Raw genomic sequence first — 19,395 nt, 5'->3', positions numbered from 1 at the left:
AGAAAGCATACTCCCCCCCAATGAGCGAGACTGGCAAACTGGTAACAACGGATGAGAAAAAGGTTGAGGTACTCAACTGTTTTGTCTCAGTCTTCACTGGCAACCTCTCTTCCCACACCTCTGTGGATGGACCGCAAGGCAGGGACTGGAGCACCACAGTCCCTTCCACTGTAAGAGAAGACCAGGTTCAAGACCACCTGAGGAACCTGAATATACATAGGTCTATGGATCTGATGAGATGCAACCCAGAGTCCTGAGGGAACTGGCTGATTGCCCAGCCTCTCTCCATGATATTTGAGAAGTCATGGGAGTCAGGTGAAGTCGCTGGAAAAAGGGAAACACTGCACCCATTTTTAAAAAGAGCAGAAAGGAGGACAATGGGAACTACCAACCTATCAGTGCCTGGGAATATCATGGAACAGATCCTCGTAGAAGATATGCTGAGGCACATGGAGGACAGGGAGGTTATTTGAGACAACCAGCATGGCTTCACCAAGGGCAAGTCCTACCTGACCAACCTAGTGGCCTTCTATGATGGAGTGACTACATCAGTAGACAAGCAAAGAGCTACAGATGTCATCTATCTGGCCTTCTGTAAGGCCTCTGACATGATCCCCCACAAAATCCTTCTTTAAATTGGAGAGATATGGATTTGATGTGTAGACTGTTTGATGGATGAGGAATTGGTTAGATGGTTGCATCCAGAGGGTCAACTGCTCAATGTCCAGATGGAGATTGGTGACAAGTGATGTTCCTCAGGGGTCCGTACTGGGACCAGTACTATTTAGTATCTTCATCAATGACATAGACAGCGGGATCGAGTGCACTCCGAATAAGTTTGCAAATGACACCAACCTGAGTGGTGAGTCATGCCTGAGGGACAGAATGTCACCCAGAGGGAACTGGACAAGCCCGAGAAGTGGGCCTGTGTGAACCTCATGGTTCAACAAGGCCAAGTGCAAGGTCCTGCACCTGGGTTGGGTCAATCCCTGTTATCAATACAGGCTAGGGGATGAAGGGATTGAGAGCAGACCTGTGGAGGAGGGACTTTGGGTTACTGGTGGCCAGCAGTTTGAGGGAGGTGATTCTGCCCCTCTGTTCCACTCTCCTGAGACCACACCTGGAGTACTGTGTCCGGCTTGGAAGCCCTCAGCACAGGAAAGACACGGACCTGTTGGACTAGGTCCAGAGGAGGCCATAAAAATGATCAGACAGATGGAACACCTCTCCTATGAGGACAGGCTGAGAGAGTTGGGGCTGTTCAGTCTGAAGAGAAGGCTCCAGGGAGACCTTATTACAGCCTTTCAGTACTTCAAGGGGGCTTATAAGAAAAATGGGGACAGACTTTTTAGCAGGGCCTGTCATGACAGGACAAGGGATAATGGTTTTAAACTAAAAGAGGGTAGATTTAGACTAGATATAAGGAAGAAATTTTTTACAATGAGGGTCATGAAACACTGGAACAGGTTACCCAGAGAGATGGTAGATGCCCCACCCCTGGAAACATTCAAGGCCAGGTTGGACGGGGCTCTGAGCAACCTGATCTAGTTGAAGATGTCTCTGCTCATTGCAGGGGTGTTGGACTAGATGACCTTTAAAGGTCCCTTTGAGCCAAAACTATTCTATGGTTTAAAATTAGAGTTAAGGCTCCCTTTCAGTCCACAGGAAAAAAGAGCATGTATAGAGGTGCCTCAGATTTACCATGTAATTTTTAAACATTTGAAGTTAGGACCGACAGAATCTGTAATTTAATGACCTCTCTAAGTGTATTGTAAGCTTTTCAAAATGAATTTGAAAGTTTTTCCTTTCATTGGATATTCTGGCAGTCTGGCCCAAACTTTAAACCTAGAAACTATTTTCTTTCAGTAATCACAACCACCTGTTTTGGTGTGAAAAATACAGTTTTTTAGTTTCTTTTGATTTTACTTTTAAATGTTAACATTTAAGACTTATTTTTATCCTAGATAATGCATTTGCAGGTATGAAAGAACAGAAGCACAGTAAAGTCATATAAAAGATGGAGGATACAGATGAGACTGCATTTAAAAATAAAACCGTAACTGGAATCCTAAGATGGTTAAGTAAAATAGAAAAAAACTTTTCACTCCACAAACCAAGAAGCTGTGCTATTTCACAGTATTGTAACAACGCAGAATAAATAGATAGCATTCATTTTTCCCCCCTTTTTTCCTTAACACTTCAACAAAGCCGCATGATTGAATGTACAGTCATTTAAGTGCTCATCAGCTTATGCTTAACATAAACCTAAGAAAGTGCAACCATTTTAAAGTACTGCTTTTATGAATTTGAGATTTTAAAACTAAAGCATTTTTACATGTTAGCTAGGTTAAAGAGCAAAGTTATATGTGTAAAACTATATACATATACAGCCTAACTAGTAAATCTAAATACCACTTCTAATGTCCCAAGAGATAAATCTCTCTTAGAATGCACCAAGAAAAGCAAACCCACCTATGTATAGTGGTGAGACAAATTCTTCAAATACCCAGATATCAGGGTATCTGCAATTCACTCACTACTCATGTATCTGAGCTCTACAGCATGAAAGGTAAGTACTCTCAGTCCACATACTTTGATTATACTGAGGATAAACTGCATATAACGCACTCTAAGTATAAAATGTGGGTTTTGGACACTTGAAATGGAATATTTGCTTTCTGTTAGAAATATTGCAAGTAGCTGACCCTTCTCAAAGGATTCTCATTTATAAAGACCAATGGTCATTAGAAACAAAATGTAATAAGCAATAAAATATAAACCCAAAAGTGATAGTTACATACCAAACAGAAAACAGCATTCTATGTTCCTTGCTCTCCCACACATAAACTGTCAAGCAAACATCATGTGACAGGGACAGCACTGTCTAGAATAGTACCTTACTGAACAAATATGAAAGAAACCAGATTGCACCACATTTCATAAATGAAATTTTCAAATAACAGGTGAGTTTTGCATACTATTTTGTTCCTTGCAAGGCACAGACTTAAAAAAAATTGTTTCCTTCTATTTTGATACTGTAAAATATATCTGATGTACTTTTATTGACTACATGCTTGTATTAGGTAAAAGGTCACAGTTAACTTAAGTCCAATGACTAACTCGAGACTTATGTGTGAAAGACAACTTCCTGACACAGCTGGTGATGGAGCCAACTAGGGAAGGTGCCTCACTGGACCTGTTGTTCATGACCAGAGAAGGACTTGCAGGTGACGTGATAGTTCGAGGCCATCTTGGGCACAGCGATCACAAAATGACAGTTTTCAATTCTTGGAGAAGTAAGGACGGGGGTCAGCAGAACTGCTACCTTGGACTTCTGGAGGGCAGACTTTGTCCTGTTTAGGAGTCTGGTTGACAGAGTTCCTTGGGAGGCAGTCCTGAAGGGCAAAGGAGTCCAGGAAGGCTGGACATTCTTCAAGAAGGAAATCTTCAAGGTGTAGGAGCAGGCTGTCCCCATGTGCCGAAAGACAAGCCGGCGGGGAAGAAGACTGGCCTGGCTGAACAGAGAGCTTTGGCTGGAACTCAGGAAAAAAAAAGAGAGTTTATGATCTTTGGAAGAATGGACAGGCAAGTCAGGAGGGCTACAGGGATGTCATGAGGTTATGCGGGGAGAAAATTAGAAGGGCCAAAACTCAACTAGAACTTAATCTGGCTACTGCCATAAAAGACAATAAAAAATGTTTCTATAAATACATTAGCAATAAAAAGAAGGCTAAGGAGATTCTCCATACTTTACTGGATGGGGGGGGAAACACAGTGACAAAGGATGAGAAAAAGGCTGAGGTACTTAATGCCTTCTTTGCCTCAGTCTTTAAGACCAGTTGTTCTCTGGGTACCCAGCACCCTGAGCTAGAAGACAGGGACAGGGAGCAGAACAAAGCACTCATAATCCAAGGGGAAATGGTTAGTGACCTGCTACACCACTTAGACACACAAAAGTCTATGGGACCAAATAGGATCCACCCAAGGGTACTGAGGGAGCTGGTGGAAGCGCTCACCAAGCCACTTTCAATCATTTATCAGCAGTCCTGGCTAAACTGGGGAGGTCCCAGTTGACTGGAAGTTAGAAAATGTGACACCCATGTACAAGAAGGGCTGGAATGAGGATCTGGGGAGCTACAGGCCTGTCAGTCTAACCTTGGTGCCAGGAAAGGTTATGGAGCAGATCACCTTGAGCGTCATCACATAGCATGTCAGGTGATCAGGCCTAGTCAACATGGGTTTATGAAAGGCAGGTCCTGCTTGACTAACCTGATCTCCTTCTATGACAAGGTAACCTGCTTAGTAGATGAGGGAAGGGCTGTGGATGTTGTCTACCTGGACTTTAGTAAGGCCTTTGACACCATTTCCCACAGCATTCTCCTGGAGAAACTGGCTGCTCATAGCTTGGATGGTGTATGCTTCGCTGGGTGAAAAAATGGCTGGATGGGCTAAGCTCAAAGAGTTGTGGTGAAAGGAGTTAAATCCAGTTGGCAGCCGGTCACAAGTAGTGTTCCCCAGTTCTGTTTAATATCTTTATCAGCAAGTGCACCCCTCAGTTTGCAGATGACACTAAGTTGGGCAGGAGTGTTGATCTGCTTGAGTGTAGAAAGGCTCTACAGAGGGATCTGGACAGGCTGGGTTGATGGGCTGAGGCCAGTTGTGTGAGGTTCAACAAGGCGAAGTACCGGGTCCTGCACCTGGGGCACAACAAGCCCATGCAACACTACAGGCTTGGGGAAGAGTGGCTGGAAAGCTGCACAGCAGAAAAAAACCTGGGGGTGTTGGTCAACAGCCGGCTGAATATGAGCCGGCAGTGTGCCCAGGTGGCCAAAAAGGCCAACAGCATCCTGGCTTGTATAAGAAATAGTCTGGCCAGCAGGACTAGGGAAGGGATCGTCCCCCTGTACTCAGCACTGGTGAGGCCGCACTTCGAATACTCTGTTCAGTTTTGGGCCCCTCACTACAAGAAAGACACTGAGATGCTGAAATGTGTCCAAAGAAGGGCAGCGAAGATGGTGAAGGGTCTAGAGCACAAGTCTTGTGAGGAGCAGCTGAGGGAACTGGGGTTGTTTAACCTGGAGAAAAGGAGGCTGAGGGGAGACCTCATTGCTCTCTACAACTACCTGAAAGGAGGTTGTAGCGAGGTGGGTGTTGGCCTCTTCTCCCAAGTAACAAGAGATAAGACAAGAACATATGACCTCAAGTTGTGTCAGGGGAGCTTTAGATTGGATATTAGGAAAAATGTATTTACGAAAACGGTTGTCAAGCATTGGAACAGGCTGCCCAGGGAAGTGGTTGAGTCACCATCGGTGGAAGTATTTAAAAGACATGTAGATGTGGTGCTAGGGACATGGTTTAGTGGTGGACTTGGCAGTGTAAGGTTAACAGTTGGACTTGATAATCTTTAAGGTCTTTTCCAACCTAAATGATTCTATGATTCTATATACAGCTGTCAGGAAATAACGTCACAGAATGGGAAAGAAAATTGTGACTGTATGATAAAGACTAGAGCTGCCCCTATCTCACATGCAAGGTCTCTCTAGAGCCTCCAAGGGAAGACTCTTTCATAAGTGGAAAGAGTCCATTACCCTTCTGGGGAGCAGCCGGGGTGTTTGTGGAGGAAATCACTTGGCACAGGCACATAGTCTCTCATTTATGATGTAATAATATCTAAATACTTTTAAAATAATAATTTTCCTTTAAGAATAAGACTTTCTGGGACCGTGTCTGCTTCTTATTCCACACATGCACTTAATCTATTATGACCAATTACTTATATGCAATTTATTACAGCAGTACCATACAGGTAATGCCAACCTGCTGGTAACATGACATGATGGCCTCATTCTAAGGAGCACTTGAATTTGTGTATAAATAGCAGTTAAAAATAGCTAATTTTTTGGTGTTAAACTTCATTGCTACTGTTCATGTTCATCAGTCTTCCATGAATTGTGACAGGATTTTTAAAATGTTTATTTTAACAAAATTTTTCAAAATTGGTCACAGATTGTATTTTTTCCTGAGTGGTACAATCTCTTATTATCAGATATATACTGCATTTGCTTATTTAACTTGTACTTTTTCATAACAATAGATTTAGCAAGATATTGAGGGTAATTTTAGCACCTGCTCCACAGTAGTAGACCTATGTATCATTTATGTGCAACTGATGGCAAAGTTTTAGGTTTTGTTATTCCATGCATTTAATGTGCTGAACCTGAATTAACTTTCATGCAAAGCACCTGTCAGTCCATAAACAGCCCATCACCAGCTGGGCTTATATCTCCTCTGCAGATCTGTGTTGTCTTCCCCTTTTCTGTCATTTCAGAATAACTAGACTCCAATAAAATATATTTTATTACTATAGACTAACTCTGTTGCAAAGCAGTTAAGTTTGTTATAATAATATCATAATGAACAGAAAGCAGTACAAGGGAAAATAAGTTACCTACAAATACATAGATGCTTTTCTACTAACTACAAGTTTCTTATTATGGTCACAATTATATAGTATGCCACTAACCCAATCAAACTCAGACAATGCGGTCTTGCTCCACAGCAAACATCAGTCTTCTGTTTGATCACTTTACCAAGTCATCCCCTCCAGCATAACACATTGTGTACACAACTCTTCCATTCCCTGCTACATTTTGAGCACAGGTATTCCTACTGTCTCATTTTCTGTCACCATTTGTTACAAGAGAGTGATGTCTCAGTGTGCAAGGGAGACAAGGATATACGAGATGGTAAAGAATTATTATCCTTTAAATAATTATCCTCATATTTCCTTCTTTCATGTGGCCTGAAGTCAGGTACAGTATTTGTTTAGTCATCCAAATTGTTCAGACTTACTTTTTATGTATACAAACATAAATGATAATAGGTTTGTCATTAAAAAATAATTACTGCTTTTGTCTCATATTTCTGAGCTACCAGCATGGTAAAAATAGAAGCAAAACCTTTTTTCCATTTCAAAATCTTGTTAATTATCATACTATGCCTTCCCAAGGTGTACATAATTATTTCATAATAGGATAATTAAAGTACTTTCGTTCATGCTTTTGGATTTACAAAATAAAACCCAGAGTCAGTATTGAATCAAAACTTACAGAAAGGAAAGCATAAAACAATTATTTCACACAATTGTAAGTTTATAAACTCACCTAAAAAAGCAGAAGACTTTCAAACAACAATTTTCATTTTTTTTGCTGCTACCACCTAACTTTTTGTCTAACTCAATTGTAAAATTAACATGTGAGAATTATTTTTTAAGTGCTTATCTCAAGCCAAATTCTTGGCTCTAGTGGATATGCCAATTTGACCTAACGCATTGGCATGGTGTGGCTTGCTCTAACATAAGTAGGCCAAACGCATCAGAAAACATAATGCAGGAAGGTCAGAGAAATTAAAGAGGTATAAACACATATGCCCAGACACACTAAGAATGCATATATGGGGAACATAAAAAGATGACCTGGTAGGTAACAGAGAAGGAAGATTAAATACGGAAGATGCACAGATTAGTATTCTGCATGTCTGTTTTTGTCGTTCCGAGGTACCTAAAACCTAACTCAAGTAGGACTAATAATTTTCCCTCAAAAAAGGAATGTGGTGATTAAGGGCTGCCCGCCCTTTTGTTTCTTGCTGTCGATTAAAAATACCTCTACACTGCTGAAACGTCATATTTTGTTCACCCATCCAACAGTAGCTAAACTCTTCCATTCAAGCTTCAAAAACATCTTTTAGACAAATGCCTCTTTCCATACGATATTAACAAGTATATTGATTTACAAGAATACTTAAATACACCAATAAGCTTTGCCTTCTTATCTACTAAAAGGAAAGCAGTGCTAAAGAAACAGTAGTCTGGAAAAAAAAACCAAACAAAATTCACAACTGGAATAGAACACCATCGGTAACCCAAAGATGATGACTATCAGCAGATTTTTAACTCGTTCTCATGTGCCCTATTAGGGACACAGCAGCCATTAATTAACATCATGTCTGCCCTTAGAGAGAATGCTATAAAGAATCAGCCTGACATTAGTCACTTCGCCAGCATGACAACTTTTTTTGTTTGGGACAACCTGTAACTTGCCAAAAATAAATATTTGCATAGCACTTGAGACTTCTGAGCTACAAAACAAGCAGGTGAAAGCAGACATATTTTTAGGATTTTATTTAGCAAATGACAACAAAGAAAGGTAGAACCAAAGAGAAAAACTTACAACTCAAAGACCATATAAAGCATTCCATCTGAGCTGTATGTCTCCAATAGTTCAACAATATGAGGATGCTTCAGCATGTGACAAATACTGGCTTCTCTCTTCAGATCTGTGGAAGATAATAAGGTAGCATATTAGCTGTATTTGTATTCAAGCTGTTGAATACAAAAGAAATATTTGAAAACAATTAGAACACAATATTTGGAAAGACATACAGACCTGAAATTTCTAATATTCTGTAATGTTTATGAAGAACACTGATGAGATGGTATTTAATAATCCCTCTTCAGAACTTGAGTGTGAAATTAAGTTTAAAAAACCTCATATAGATCTCAAAATACAAACACACAAAACTTAACAGCCTTTCTTGACTTGACCTATTCATAAAATATCTCCTTGGTAATCTGAAGAACTGTACAGTAATAAATTCCTTTAATGCACATATGAAGACTACACCAAGATTTTAATCTTAAATATCCAACATCACTCCAAGATTATCTCTAAATACAGAAGACAGGCTCATTCACCAAACTCAGAACTTTTAAAACTTGAAGGTCTTTAGTTCAATTCCTCTGCTCAAAGCAAAGTTAACTAGAGCAGACTGCCCAGGACTACATCCAGTTGGGTTTTGAACATCTCCAAGAACGGAGACTCTACAATCTGTTTAGGAAACCTATACTGGTATCTGATCATCCTCGTAAGTAATACATTTTTTTCTAATATTTAAAAAAAATAATAATCACAATATAGGAAATAACACTGGCATAAATTTTAACCAGCATATATTAGCTTGCATCTCTGTTCTAGAGAAGAGGGAGAAAAGCAGAAACAGTTGTGAATAAAGAAAGAGCAGAAACCACTGTGACATATCTCAAAACTTGAGAGATTGTTTTTAACCAAACAACACTCTTACTTTTTCTGATCGCAAATCAATCCTTCTGCTAGTATAGAAGTGCAAAACCTAAACACACAGAATTAATTGTCTTTCTTCTTTGTTGAAACTACTTGCTATTTTTGTTATTTAATCATCCTTAAACTTTTTTTTTCCTTTTAACTTACTACTAGAACTCTAGAAAAATAGCAAAATCATGAACGAATAGCCTTGATGGTAATTTGAGAAGAGAGGAAAATATCAGTCTGTAGACATTTTGCTTTTCTATTCTCTTTCCATACAATTGTTCATTGCTCAAGAATAACCTACATATGTATTTATGGGAAAATATAAGTACGGTTTCTTGGTTTGAGAATGCTTACCATATTGTTGTGCTATACCAGAAAGAAATTTAAAACGATCTATTTTCATATGTGCCATATTACATTTCTAACATGAATCAGTAACATTCAAAAATACAAGCAGCGAGATGAACATTCTTTCACGTGAAGCATTTAACGAGTTACTCAGATTTACGCTAGACTTTCAATCTTTTAGTCTATAAATTCAGAAGAAATGCTCAGAATTTGGAAATGACTGAATTTTAATCCAAGAAAAATTTTCAGATTCACAAAGTGCAAATTTTCTTATAGAACTTTCATATTACACTTGTATTATGCGCTTCCTCCCTCACATCCTTGAAAACATAACCTAAAAGCAAAATGAGTAGAGCAACCTCTTAGAAACCATTACGTAATGTCATCTTAGGAAGTGCAAACAGAGCAGCAATAGGAAGCAAATAACTGAATTTCACTGATGCATAAGAAATTTAGATAAAGAAATTAATGTAAAATTTGTCCTTTATACAGAGATGAAATTCTATCAAGAAAACAGCTGTATGTCTTTCACAATTGAAAATACTTGCATATCAGTTTTTACACCACCTTCACGCAGAGTAGCTACTAAAACCATATTGTAACGTTCCCTTCCATCATACTTAGGCACTGATTTGACACTAAATAATTATCACCTCTTTTCCAGGCAATGAGGCTCTCCTTGTCTTTTGCTGAAGTACACATCCAGTCTTTCCTAAGTAGGATCACAGGTAAGCATACCAATGGATAGTTTTCTATTCTCTTGTGCCATGTGATTCTGTGAATGACTATGATCTCCAGAAAATATGGTGCTTTTATTTTGTCTCTCGCTGTATAACGACTTTAATGCTACCACAATTCACCATGGTATCTGGTATCTATTTTAGATAGAAAACGAAGTGAACACCCAATAGGAAACTACAGAAAAGTTCTGCTTTATTTACAGGTAAAAACTGTTTCAATCACAATTTATTTTGGCTGCTTAATTTATTAATTTATCGTGGGTATTAATTATATTTTGAAGGGAAGTAGAACTGTGAGGAAGAAAACATATGCTGCCATTTACCTCATTCCTTTGTGTAATATTGCATGAGTGGAACAACTGCTCACAGACTGAGTAGCAGCAGAGGAAGGAGAAACAGGAAGTGGAAAATAAAATCTCCAAGCAGGAAAACAAATGAACAGAAGTCACAGAACAAGGTTTTGTATGACTAAGGGGTCTCAGGGCTAAGAGCAGAACAAAGTCCTATTTTGAAAAACAGCAGGGACTTGTTTAACAGTAGACCTATTAAGGAAGAAGAAAACTTGGCATAAAGACACAGACAAGTATGTACCACATTGATTCAACAAAACCACAGGGCGGAAAAGAGATGATGGATTCTGAAATCCATTTGGATGGTGACCCAAATGTCAAAATATGTCACGTTTAAGACCAATAAAAAGGAAAGGGGAGGGAGGATAAAAGGCAAAGGTGGCACATATATTTCATTGTTTCCACTTAAAAAAAATATCACCTACTCAATGCTTTACCAAATGCTTTTACCAGACTGAATTAAATTTCATCTCCACATGTTCCCCAAGAGGTAAACAAAATCCCTAGTGTTTACAGATACTGTTCCAGTTCTGAATGCAACCTAAAACCAAGCAGATGTTTGGCTGCAAGCAGGTGACCAAAGATTTCCTACGAAAAATCTCATTATTTTGTGAGCCACCGTATTATCTGTAACTTATCATTCTGAATGTAACATCATATGAACTATTTGCTACTTTCTGTTAAGTTTTCTAAACCTCTGCTGAGTATTTTAGCCATGTCGTGTAGTAATAAAGGTCCCACACATCTCATATCAAAACAAGCCTTTCATATTCTAAACAACTAAAAGAGCTTCAGGACAACTCTATAATCTGCCAATGGAGTCAGCTGGCTTTAAGCAGCAAGAAGTGACATGTATCATTTACTAATGGTTATGTATCTCATATTTAGAACAGTCTCTTTCACTAGTAAACAAAATTTAGCTAAAGGAACATACCCTAAGGCAAGACAAGGTTTTAGAATCTAAACCAAACTGTCATCTTTTAATTGCTGGACTATTTTACTTTATATTGGAACCCTTTTTGAACACTTCATCTATTCATTTCTTTCTTCTTGTTATGGCTGAAGAAATGACTTTCTGGTCCATTCTTTTAAGTCTTCTCTGTCAGCACTTCTTTCAAAATTAAACATTAGTGACAACAACGATAATAAATAGAACAGCAAAGTTTAAAAGCACAAGCTTTAAAAGTTTCTCTGCCAACTGCATGAAAGGTATTGTTACACAACCAGAAATAGGGAGAAAGATGTGGTGTTTCATTTAACTTGCTTAGCACAGAGTCTGATACTTTACATCATGATCTGAAAAGGATTTAAAAGCTGTCATTTTACACTACTGTTACCAATAAGTGTTCCAGAATTTCAGTCTGTTTACAAAACAGGGTTTTTTTAGCAACTGGAGACATGTTTAAGTTACCATTTTATACATGGCTAATTAGAGAGGGTCACTGAAGTTGTTAAAATGGCATGAAAGTTCAGACTTCTGTAACAAATAGAAGAGTTCTAAGATGGAAAAGGGAATTCCCAGCAATAATCACTACACATAGAAAATGCAGCCTTGTGTTTGGATAGCGACACTGAAAATGAATTGCTGGAAGCACTAGAAAGATAACTGCTCTAAATAATCATAAAGAAAGATGTGTCAGTCTTTGATAGAAAATATAAAACAGGAACATCACTTAAAATTTCCATGGGAGTTAACTACCTAATATCCTACGCATCTCTGACAATTCTGGCAAACACCTAATTTCCTTTCAAAATCTGATACCCAAGGTTTTAAAACATCTCAAACATACTGAACATATTTTGAAAGTATGCTCATGGTATCCTACAGCATGGAAGAATTAGATGCTCTCTAGTGGCCCGGATTATAGTACCATTTTAACATCTTTAAAGAGACATGAAAAGACTGTAGCAGCCACATCTTTTTCAGGAAGGGCATCAGCAAGTTTCTTAGCAAGATAGAAGACATACATCATTTTTAAACAGACAGCATTCTGATTTTTCAGGTTCAGCCCTTTAAGAGATTAGTTCTCCAGCCACAGCTTGGGTACGACAGTATTTCAAAAGGATGTATCTACATCAGTAGTAAACTTCTTGCTTAAAATGCTTCTATACATTTTGTACAGTGAGAATATGATTATATATAATTTACATAGATGTGGTAGTACTAAGTTTTAAAAGGAAATCAATATGCTTTTTTCATTTGGTTGTGTCATTCTCACCTACCATCCTTTGGTGCACATCATGGAGAAGCTGCTGACCACTCCAACTGGAGTTCTTCCAGATACAACTAAACTGAATTATATGCTTCAGAAATGTGCCTGATGCACTCCAGTCTTGAACAGGCCACAAGGCCAGACTAGTCCTAGTTTAAACCCCCTGAAGCATGTATAAGGCAGGCACTGAGACCTTAGCATGAACTGTTTCACTCGACAGATACATTGTTTTTTGTCTTGTGGATTAGCCTTGCCTAGCTGCTAAACTTCCACCCAGGCTCTTGCTCACTGTCTGCTCTCAGAAAGGCAGAAGGTCAAAAATATGAAGAACAGGAACAAAAAACCTCATGGGTTGAGATAAAGACAGGGAGATTGCTTACTAGTTGCTATAGTGGGCAAAATAGCCTTACTTGACAAAGGTAATGGAATTTCTTGCCAATTAAAATAAATACTTACTCATTGATTTGGGTAGAGGGAATAAAAAAGATAAACATTAAACCAACAAATTTCCTCCCCCCTTTCCCAGGCTCAACTTCACTCCTTCACTCCAGACTCCTCTACCCCCCAACTCTGAGTGGTGCAGGGGGTGGGGGTCATGCTCAGTACACAGTGATTCCTCTCTGCTGCTCCTTCCTTCTTACACATTCCTGCTGCTCCAGCATAGGTCCTCCACAGGCTGCAGCGAATATCTGCTTTGTCATGGCGAACCTTCTCCTTCCCTCATCTTGGTATTCCCTCTTGTTCTACACTCCCTATGCCTTGCTTCAACACTTCCTACCCTTCCTCAAATATATTTTCATAGAAGCACCACACACATGGCTGATGGGTTGGAACTGTCTGGAACCGGCTGTGTCCAGCACAGGGCAGCCCTAAGCCTCTTCCCACAGAAATGGCCCCTGAAGCCCTTCATCACCAAAAACTTGCCACTTACATTTAAAACAGGTGTGCTCCATTTTCTAGTAGCCAAGACTGTACTAGACACCATGCTTCAAGGGGCTCCAAAGTAGTTGACTACCCCCAAGATGAGCACACTGCTATACACCTCTGCCTCAAGACAGCACATAACAAGCCCATGACACATTCTGCACAACAGCAAACTCTAGTTTAACCAATCATACTGTACCTGAGGTCACACTTCCTAACCCAGGTGAACTTCCAGGGCTTAAAACTTTCCCTATCCCCTCGCTGTTTGCTCATTCCTGCTCCTCTGTGAAAATTACTTCTCAGCTTTATTATTCTAATAATATAGCAAGGAACTCCTAAAAAGCTCTCAGCACAGCCAACATACTGTAATAGAAAGGGGCAGCTGCAGGTGGGAACATCTTATATTGACACTGGCAATGAAATTCCTATACTACAGAACCACAGCGATGTTTTGGCCCCAAAGATTTCTTTTTTTTTTTTTTTTTTTTTTTCCCTTCCATGAGAGAGTATTCGCCTTTCTTTTAATTAAAACAGCACTGCCTGCCTTCCTGGGATATGTGACCAACTCCTCATCACAGATACATCTGACCAGTTAGTGACTCCTTGCCTCGACAACTAGTAAAAGCTTTCCTGCTTCCCCTCCCACGCACTTTGGAGTGGCTAAAACTCCACAGTAGCCAAGATGATTTAACTGCTGGCTGTTTCTCCCTTCATCCCACACACATTCTTGCCCTCTGTTCCACTGTGCAGCAGCCTGGAGCTTGTCACATCACACACCAAACCATTTCAGTGTTAACTTGGTAAAAAAAAGCCATTCATTTTTTCCCCACTGGCTTAGTATCACGCAGTCTTAGTGTGTGAAATGGCTCAGTGAGCAATCTCAAGTACAGAAACTAGCTTAAAAGAAAGGAAAGGAATATGGAAGAAAGCAAATAAGACTATGAAAGCCACCACTTGTAGCTGCTTAGGATGTTGCAAAACACAAGTACAAGCACAAGTATACACCTTTCCCTGCAAAGTGCCTCCACCACCACCAAATCTTTTATTGTATAAATAATCTGTATATAAGTAATCAATCTGTACCTTAACAAACATGCTTAAAACATATACCAAAAGGAAACAAATGCTTAGAGTTTCTGAATGGCCCTTGATAAAAACACCATGGTAATCAACAATTACAAGGACAATGTGAGATAATCCATCTCCAGTCAGTGTATCTTTTGTTTTAATGCTGCTGTACCATTTGGAAACAAAATGATGACATGAAGAATGAAAAACAAAATCCAGTTACAGTTACTACTCAACAACCAGAATCCATTTCTGAGCCCCCCCATACAGAAATCTATGGAAATCCCCATTTCATGGAATCAGACTTTATAGATGCTTGCTAAATTTTGAATAACTTCCATTTTCTACTCTGTTCTTTCTCAGTGTTTGGACATAAATATGAACATGTTAATGGCTTTTTAGCTGGAGCTGGCTGTCTTGGGAGACTTAAAAGGCAATTTTCCTTCCTCAGTTTATACTCCATCAGCTATGAAGAACATGAAATTGGGTGTGAAAAAACAATTTCCTTTTCTCCCATGACTTCTGATACATCCACCAGACTTGTCCACCATCACTATATATGACAGACATTGTAAGTTGGCTTGCATGGTTGTGTCCATGAAAGCAAATCCTCCCTCCTTTTACTCGTTTCCTCATTTTTATTGGCATGCAAATAAGCAATACTTCATAAATAAGATGGTATATTTTGGGTAATGAATCAACTTGAACTAATAAAAATGTTTAAGAATGTCTGAAAGAATATAAACAGCTGCCTATTGCAGATAATTAAAACCAAATACTTTAATTAAATGATAATTCTTACCAACTTTTTAAGAAGCACCCACCACAATGAAAAAAAAAAAATCTAATTTAATCTTTCTAAAGATTGGATAAGACCATATCTCTCCTCTAAGATTTTCTACATCCTAGGTCCTCTTGGTTTATACTCAACAGCAGGTTCAGTGAGGTAGGGCAACAGAGGAAGAAGAGGGAAAACAAAGAAAAGTGAAACCATCACTTTCTGGATTATTTTTCATTTAGATGCACAATCTTTATTTCAAAACACCATTAGTAGTTCTCCCTGCAAAGCAGCAGTTTCAAAAGTGTTTCACAAACTCAAGTAGGGACACAATAATGAGAAGTAGTGTTATAAACTGCATAAATAAATTTTAAAAGGAATAAGGAGGGTTCTCTGTGTCACAAGTTTGGACTTCCTTGGAGTTGCTGCTGAAGACATATTAGAACCTCTGCTGTAAAACACCTTCCTTTTTTTCTAACATTGCCTTGTTTTCAATAATTAATGAACGGAAATTGAAAATAGTCATTGACTCTCAAGCCGTGATCAATCAAATTATGAAAGTGGGTTCACTACTGATAACCATATTATATTAAATCCTGTGTTCCCACCTGTTATGCAGCACTGCATAATAGTCTGAAACCCAACACCTTCCCAATTACCATAGACCACATGTTGTTACACTACAAACCACAATTTTAAACACTTTGTGATACAATGAATTCTTTAACCGAGGGAAGTGGAAGGGTATGTGCAGCAGCAGATCTGTCAGAATATGCTGTGAAATGTCTTTAAAAAAATAGAAAAACAATTAGACACAAGGTGTGTATTTGGTAAAAGAATGTTACATGCTGTCTGGAGCACTGAACTGGCAAAATGCTCAGCTGTATGGTAACAGTGGTCTTTACTGAAATGACTGGAAGGTCATCATTTCATAAAGTTACACAGATTGGGTTTTTTTTGTAGTGAAAACTAACTGATAAACACTTAAAACTAGCAGCCCCATTAAAAGCAGCAATTGTTCTCTATTCTGCCAACTCATTCTCCACTCCTGTACCATCTCTCCCCTTCATCCTAGTGCAACTGCACAATAAACAGAATCAAGGAATCGATCCGACTGCAAACAATCTTTTTTCCTCTCCCCTAAGAGCTATTTTTCAACCAGACTAGTTCTGCGTGTCTGCACAAACACTTACGAGCACAACAGTGTTGATAGCACAGCAATAGAAACAAATGGCCAGATTACAGCAGCATTGCTCATCTCAACAGCAGCACTGGCTTAAAATGTTGGACAATATGTCAAATCAGAATTGTCTGTAACATTGCTGTCTTCCTCCCAAAGAGTGAAGTAGTCAGGAAACTAAGAACTCTAGATTTCACAGTATTATCAGGAAATGCTAACTTGCAGTAGCTGTATACTTTCGTACATTTAACTGAAACTGAAATTAAAATTGAAAAATTAACTTGTAAGTCAGGTGCTATTTCTCCTTCCCGTCTGTAATTTCCTACGTTTATGCAACTCCAAGTCAACGTGCATAGCTACAGTTTCTCACTAGGTGGCAACACAGCTCCTACTTTGATGTGGTATGTAGTCAGCAGTGGCTGCATTTATTTAGCCGCAGAGACCTTTACGTTTGGCCAGTTTTATACCATTGATCTCATTAATGATGATTACAGTTCAGACCTAAGGGGAAAAAAAAAAAGAAAAAAGAAGTATGCTAGGGCTAAGCGCCCTTTTATCCAGATTCTGTGGAATACCATTCCCTCTTCTACGCCTAACGAGCCATTCAGAGCTGATGACCACACCAGGACCTACTACACTGCACACATCGATAACTGTATTACACAGCTAGAATACATTCAAACACAGTTTGCTCACGTAAGCCAGAAGTTCTTTGTTGAATCCACAAAACTATAACAGAGCAACGTGTTTACTGCTCTGAAGTCCAGCAAAAAGCTCTAGAAAGCTAGAACCTGAAGTAGTTCAGTTTAAATCACTGGAATTCCTCCTTCTTAAAGGTTAATCACACAGGGTGGGTTTTTTGTTTTGGTTATTGTTTGTTTGCTTGTTTCTGGGGATTTCTTTTTTTGCTGCAGGGGTGCAGGGGTGTGTGTGCATGTATCCGTGTGTTTATGTTTTCTCTTCAGCCTTTGGCCAGGGCAATACAGGTAACGTATATCTCAGAATGTGCTTATCATTATCAATGTTAAATTCAGATTGGCAGAAAATTTTTACACCAATCTTTGACATCTCTTTAATATTTTGGCCAAAATTCACTTAAGACAGATCAGGTTAACTAAAGGTTAGACTTTGCAGTCCTTTAAATGAGTTTTAGTACTCATGTACTAAAATGTAATGACATTATATCAAGTAGGTGTCCTCAAAGGCAACAGAACATTATCAAGAAAAGAATGTTCCTTGATTAAAAATTATCTCTGTTGCTGATATTTGCAGTTTTCTTTTTGTTTGAAAAGTCTTTTCTTCTGTGGCCTAGCCTTTACCTGAACATACTGACAGGGAAATTTACTTTCTGATATTAACAAAGAATCTCAATTTCACAGGAAAAAGTCTGGAATTTCAAAGGAAATCTGTTCATAACAGATTCAGCTAGTCTAGATAAAATATCCCAAACTCCTATTCTAGGAAGGGTTAAATAATCCACTACACTGCTGCTGTTGAACACTAACAGGCAGAAACAGAGTGTCCAAAGGCACTCAGAAAGGGGGAGTGTTTAAGATGTTTTTCATACAGACAAAATTTACTTGTTTGTTTGCTTTGATCAAAGTTTCCTTGGTCTTGAACTGCCAGGCTCTGCATAGCCAAAACGAAACCAATTGCTCACTAATGCTAGAAAGGAAATAGTCTACTTTAATCATATCAAGTCTAGACAATCCAGGCAAAACAGCATCTACAATATCAATCTACTCTGATGAAATTAATTCTGCAATGTCACATAGCTCAGTGAGTGACAGCATTTTAGCTGTGGTAGCTGTGGCATGCAGCACAGGTTACTTTACAGTTTTTCTCAAGTAAAATAGTGCAAGCTGCATTATATGCTGCTGTACTGAGACAGCCAAAGCACCAAAAGCACCCTCCATAGCACTGAACTCTAGGACAAACAGCATCTACAGTACAGAGATGTACCCTGAGTAACAAATAACTATCTAGCAACTTTTAAGGATGATACCAATTCTGTTCAACTAGGAAATCCTGTAGAAGAGTGATGTCTGAGCGCTGGAGACCAATTACCTGAACAAAATTTGTTTTCTGTTTCAGTGACAGAATAATGTCAGGAACCAGAAAACTCTTTACAAGCAGTAGGATAAGAAAAGGTAGTTTTGCTGTGTTCCACTTCTGCACATGCTTCTCTGCAATTATTACCAAAGTCATAGAAATTTTTTTCCTTTCTTTGTTAAGTGACACATTATAAAGCAAGTTCTGTAAAACAGGTGTGCATGTCTTAGATCAGTAATAAAAAAAACCACCTACAGAATGTATTCTTTACTAGCATGAAATCCTGAAAGTGCTAAGAACCAACAGAGTTTTAACTAGACTTGTTACTTTCACATATTCATAAAATACTTTAAAATACTGTCTATTAAGGTAGCAATGCTTTAAAGAGCACATTTTCCCTTTTTTTGCAGTTGCAATAGTCCTCTAAGCCTCTGAAACCAGTGCTTTTAAAATATATCCCCCTTTTCATTCCACAAAAATCAAGTGTTGGTGATGAAACCAGTGCAACTGAGCTCAAAGGTAATGAAACCAGTGCAACTGAGCTCAAACTTGTTTCTAGCAACGTTCAAGTCACATCTCTAGGAACAAGGTTTTAACTTGCCTAACTCATCTTGGAT

General features: G+C 38.7%; 1 protein-coding gene across 16 annotated transcripts in view; it reads right to left on the bottom strand.

Annotated features, from left to right (window-relative positions):
• CASK (calcium/calmodulin dependent serine protein kinase) overlaps positions 1-19,395 on the bottom strand; it is a 225,904-nt gene that overhangs the window by 128,731 nt on the left and 77,778 nt on the right. For all 16 annotated transcript variants that reach the window (XM_074858493.1, XM_074858495.1, XM_074858498.1 and 13 more), the window contains exon 3: positions 8,229-8,334. In XM_074858493.1, coding sequence (XP_074714594.1) covers positions 8,229-8,334 — 106 coding nt within the window. The remainder of the gene's footprint in view (positions 1-8,228; positions 8,335-19,395) is intronic.

The sequence above is a fragment of the Strix uralensis genome, chromosome 2 (genome assembly GCF_047716275.1).
Source record: "Strix uralensis isolate ZFMK-TIS-50842 chromosome 2, bStrUra1, whole genome shotgun sequence".
In the NCBI taxonomy this organism is placed as follows: Eukaryota; Metazoa; Chordata; class Aves; order Strigiformes; family Strigidae; genus Strix; species Strix uralensis.
Note: the sequence above shows the minus strand (reverse complement) of the source record. Positions and strands in the feature narration are given on the sequence as shown.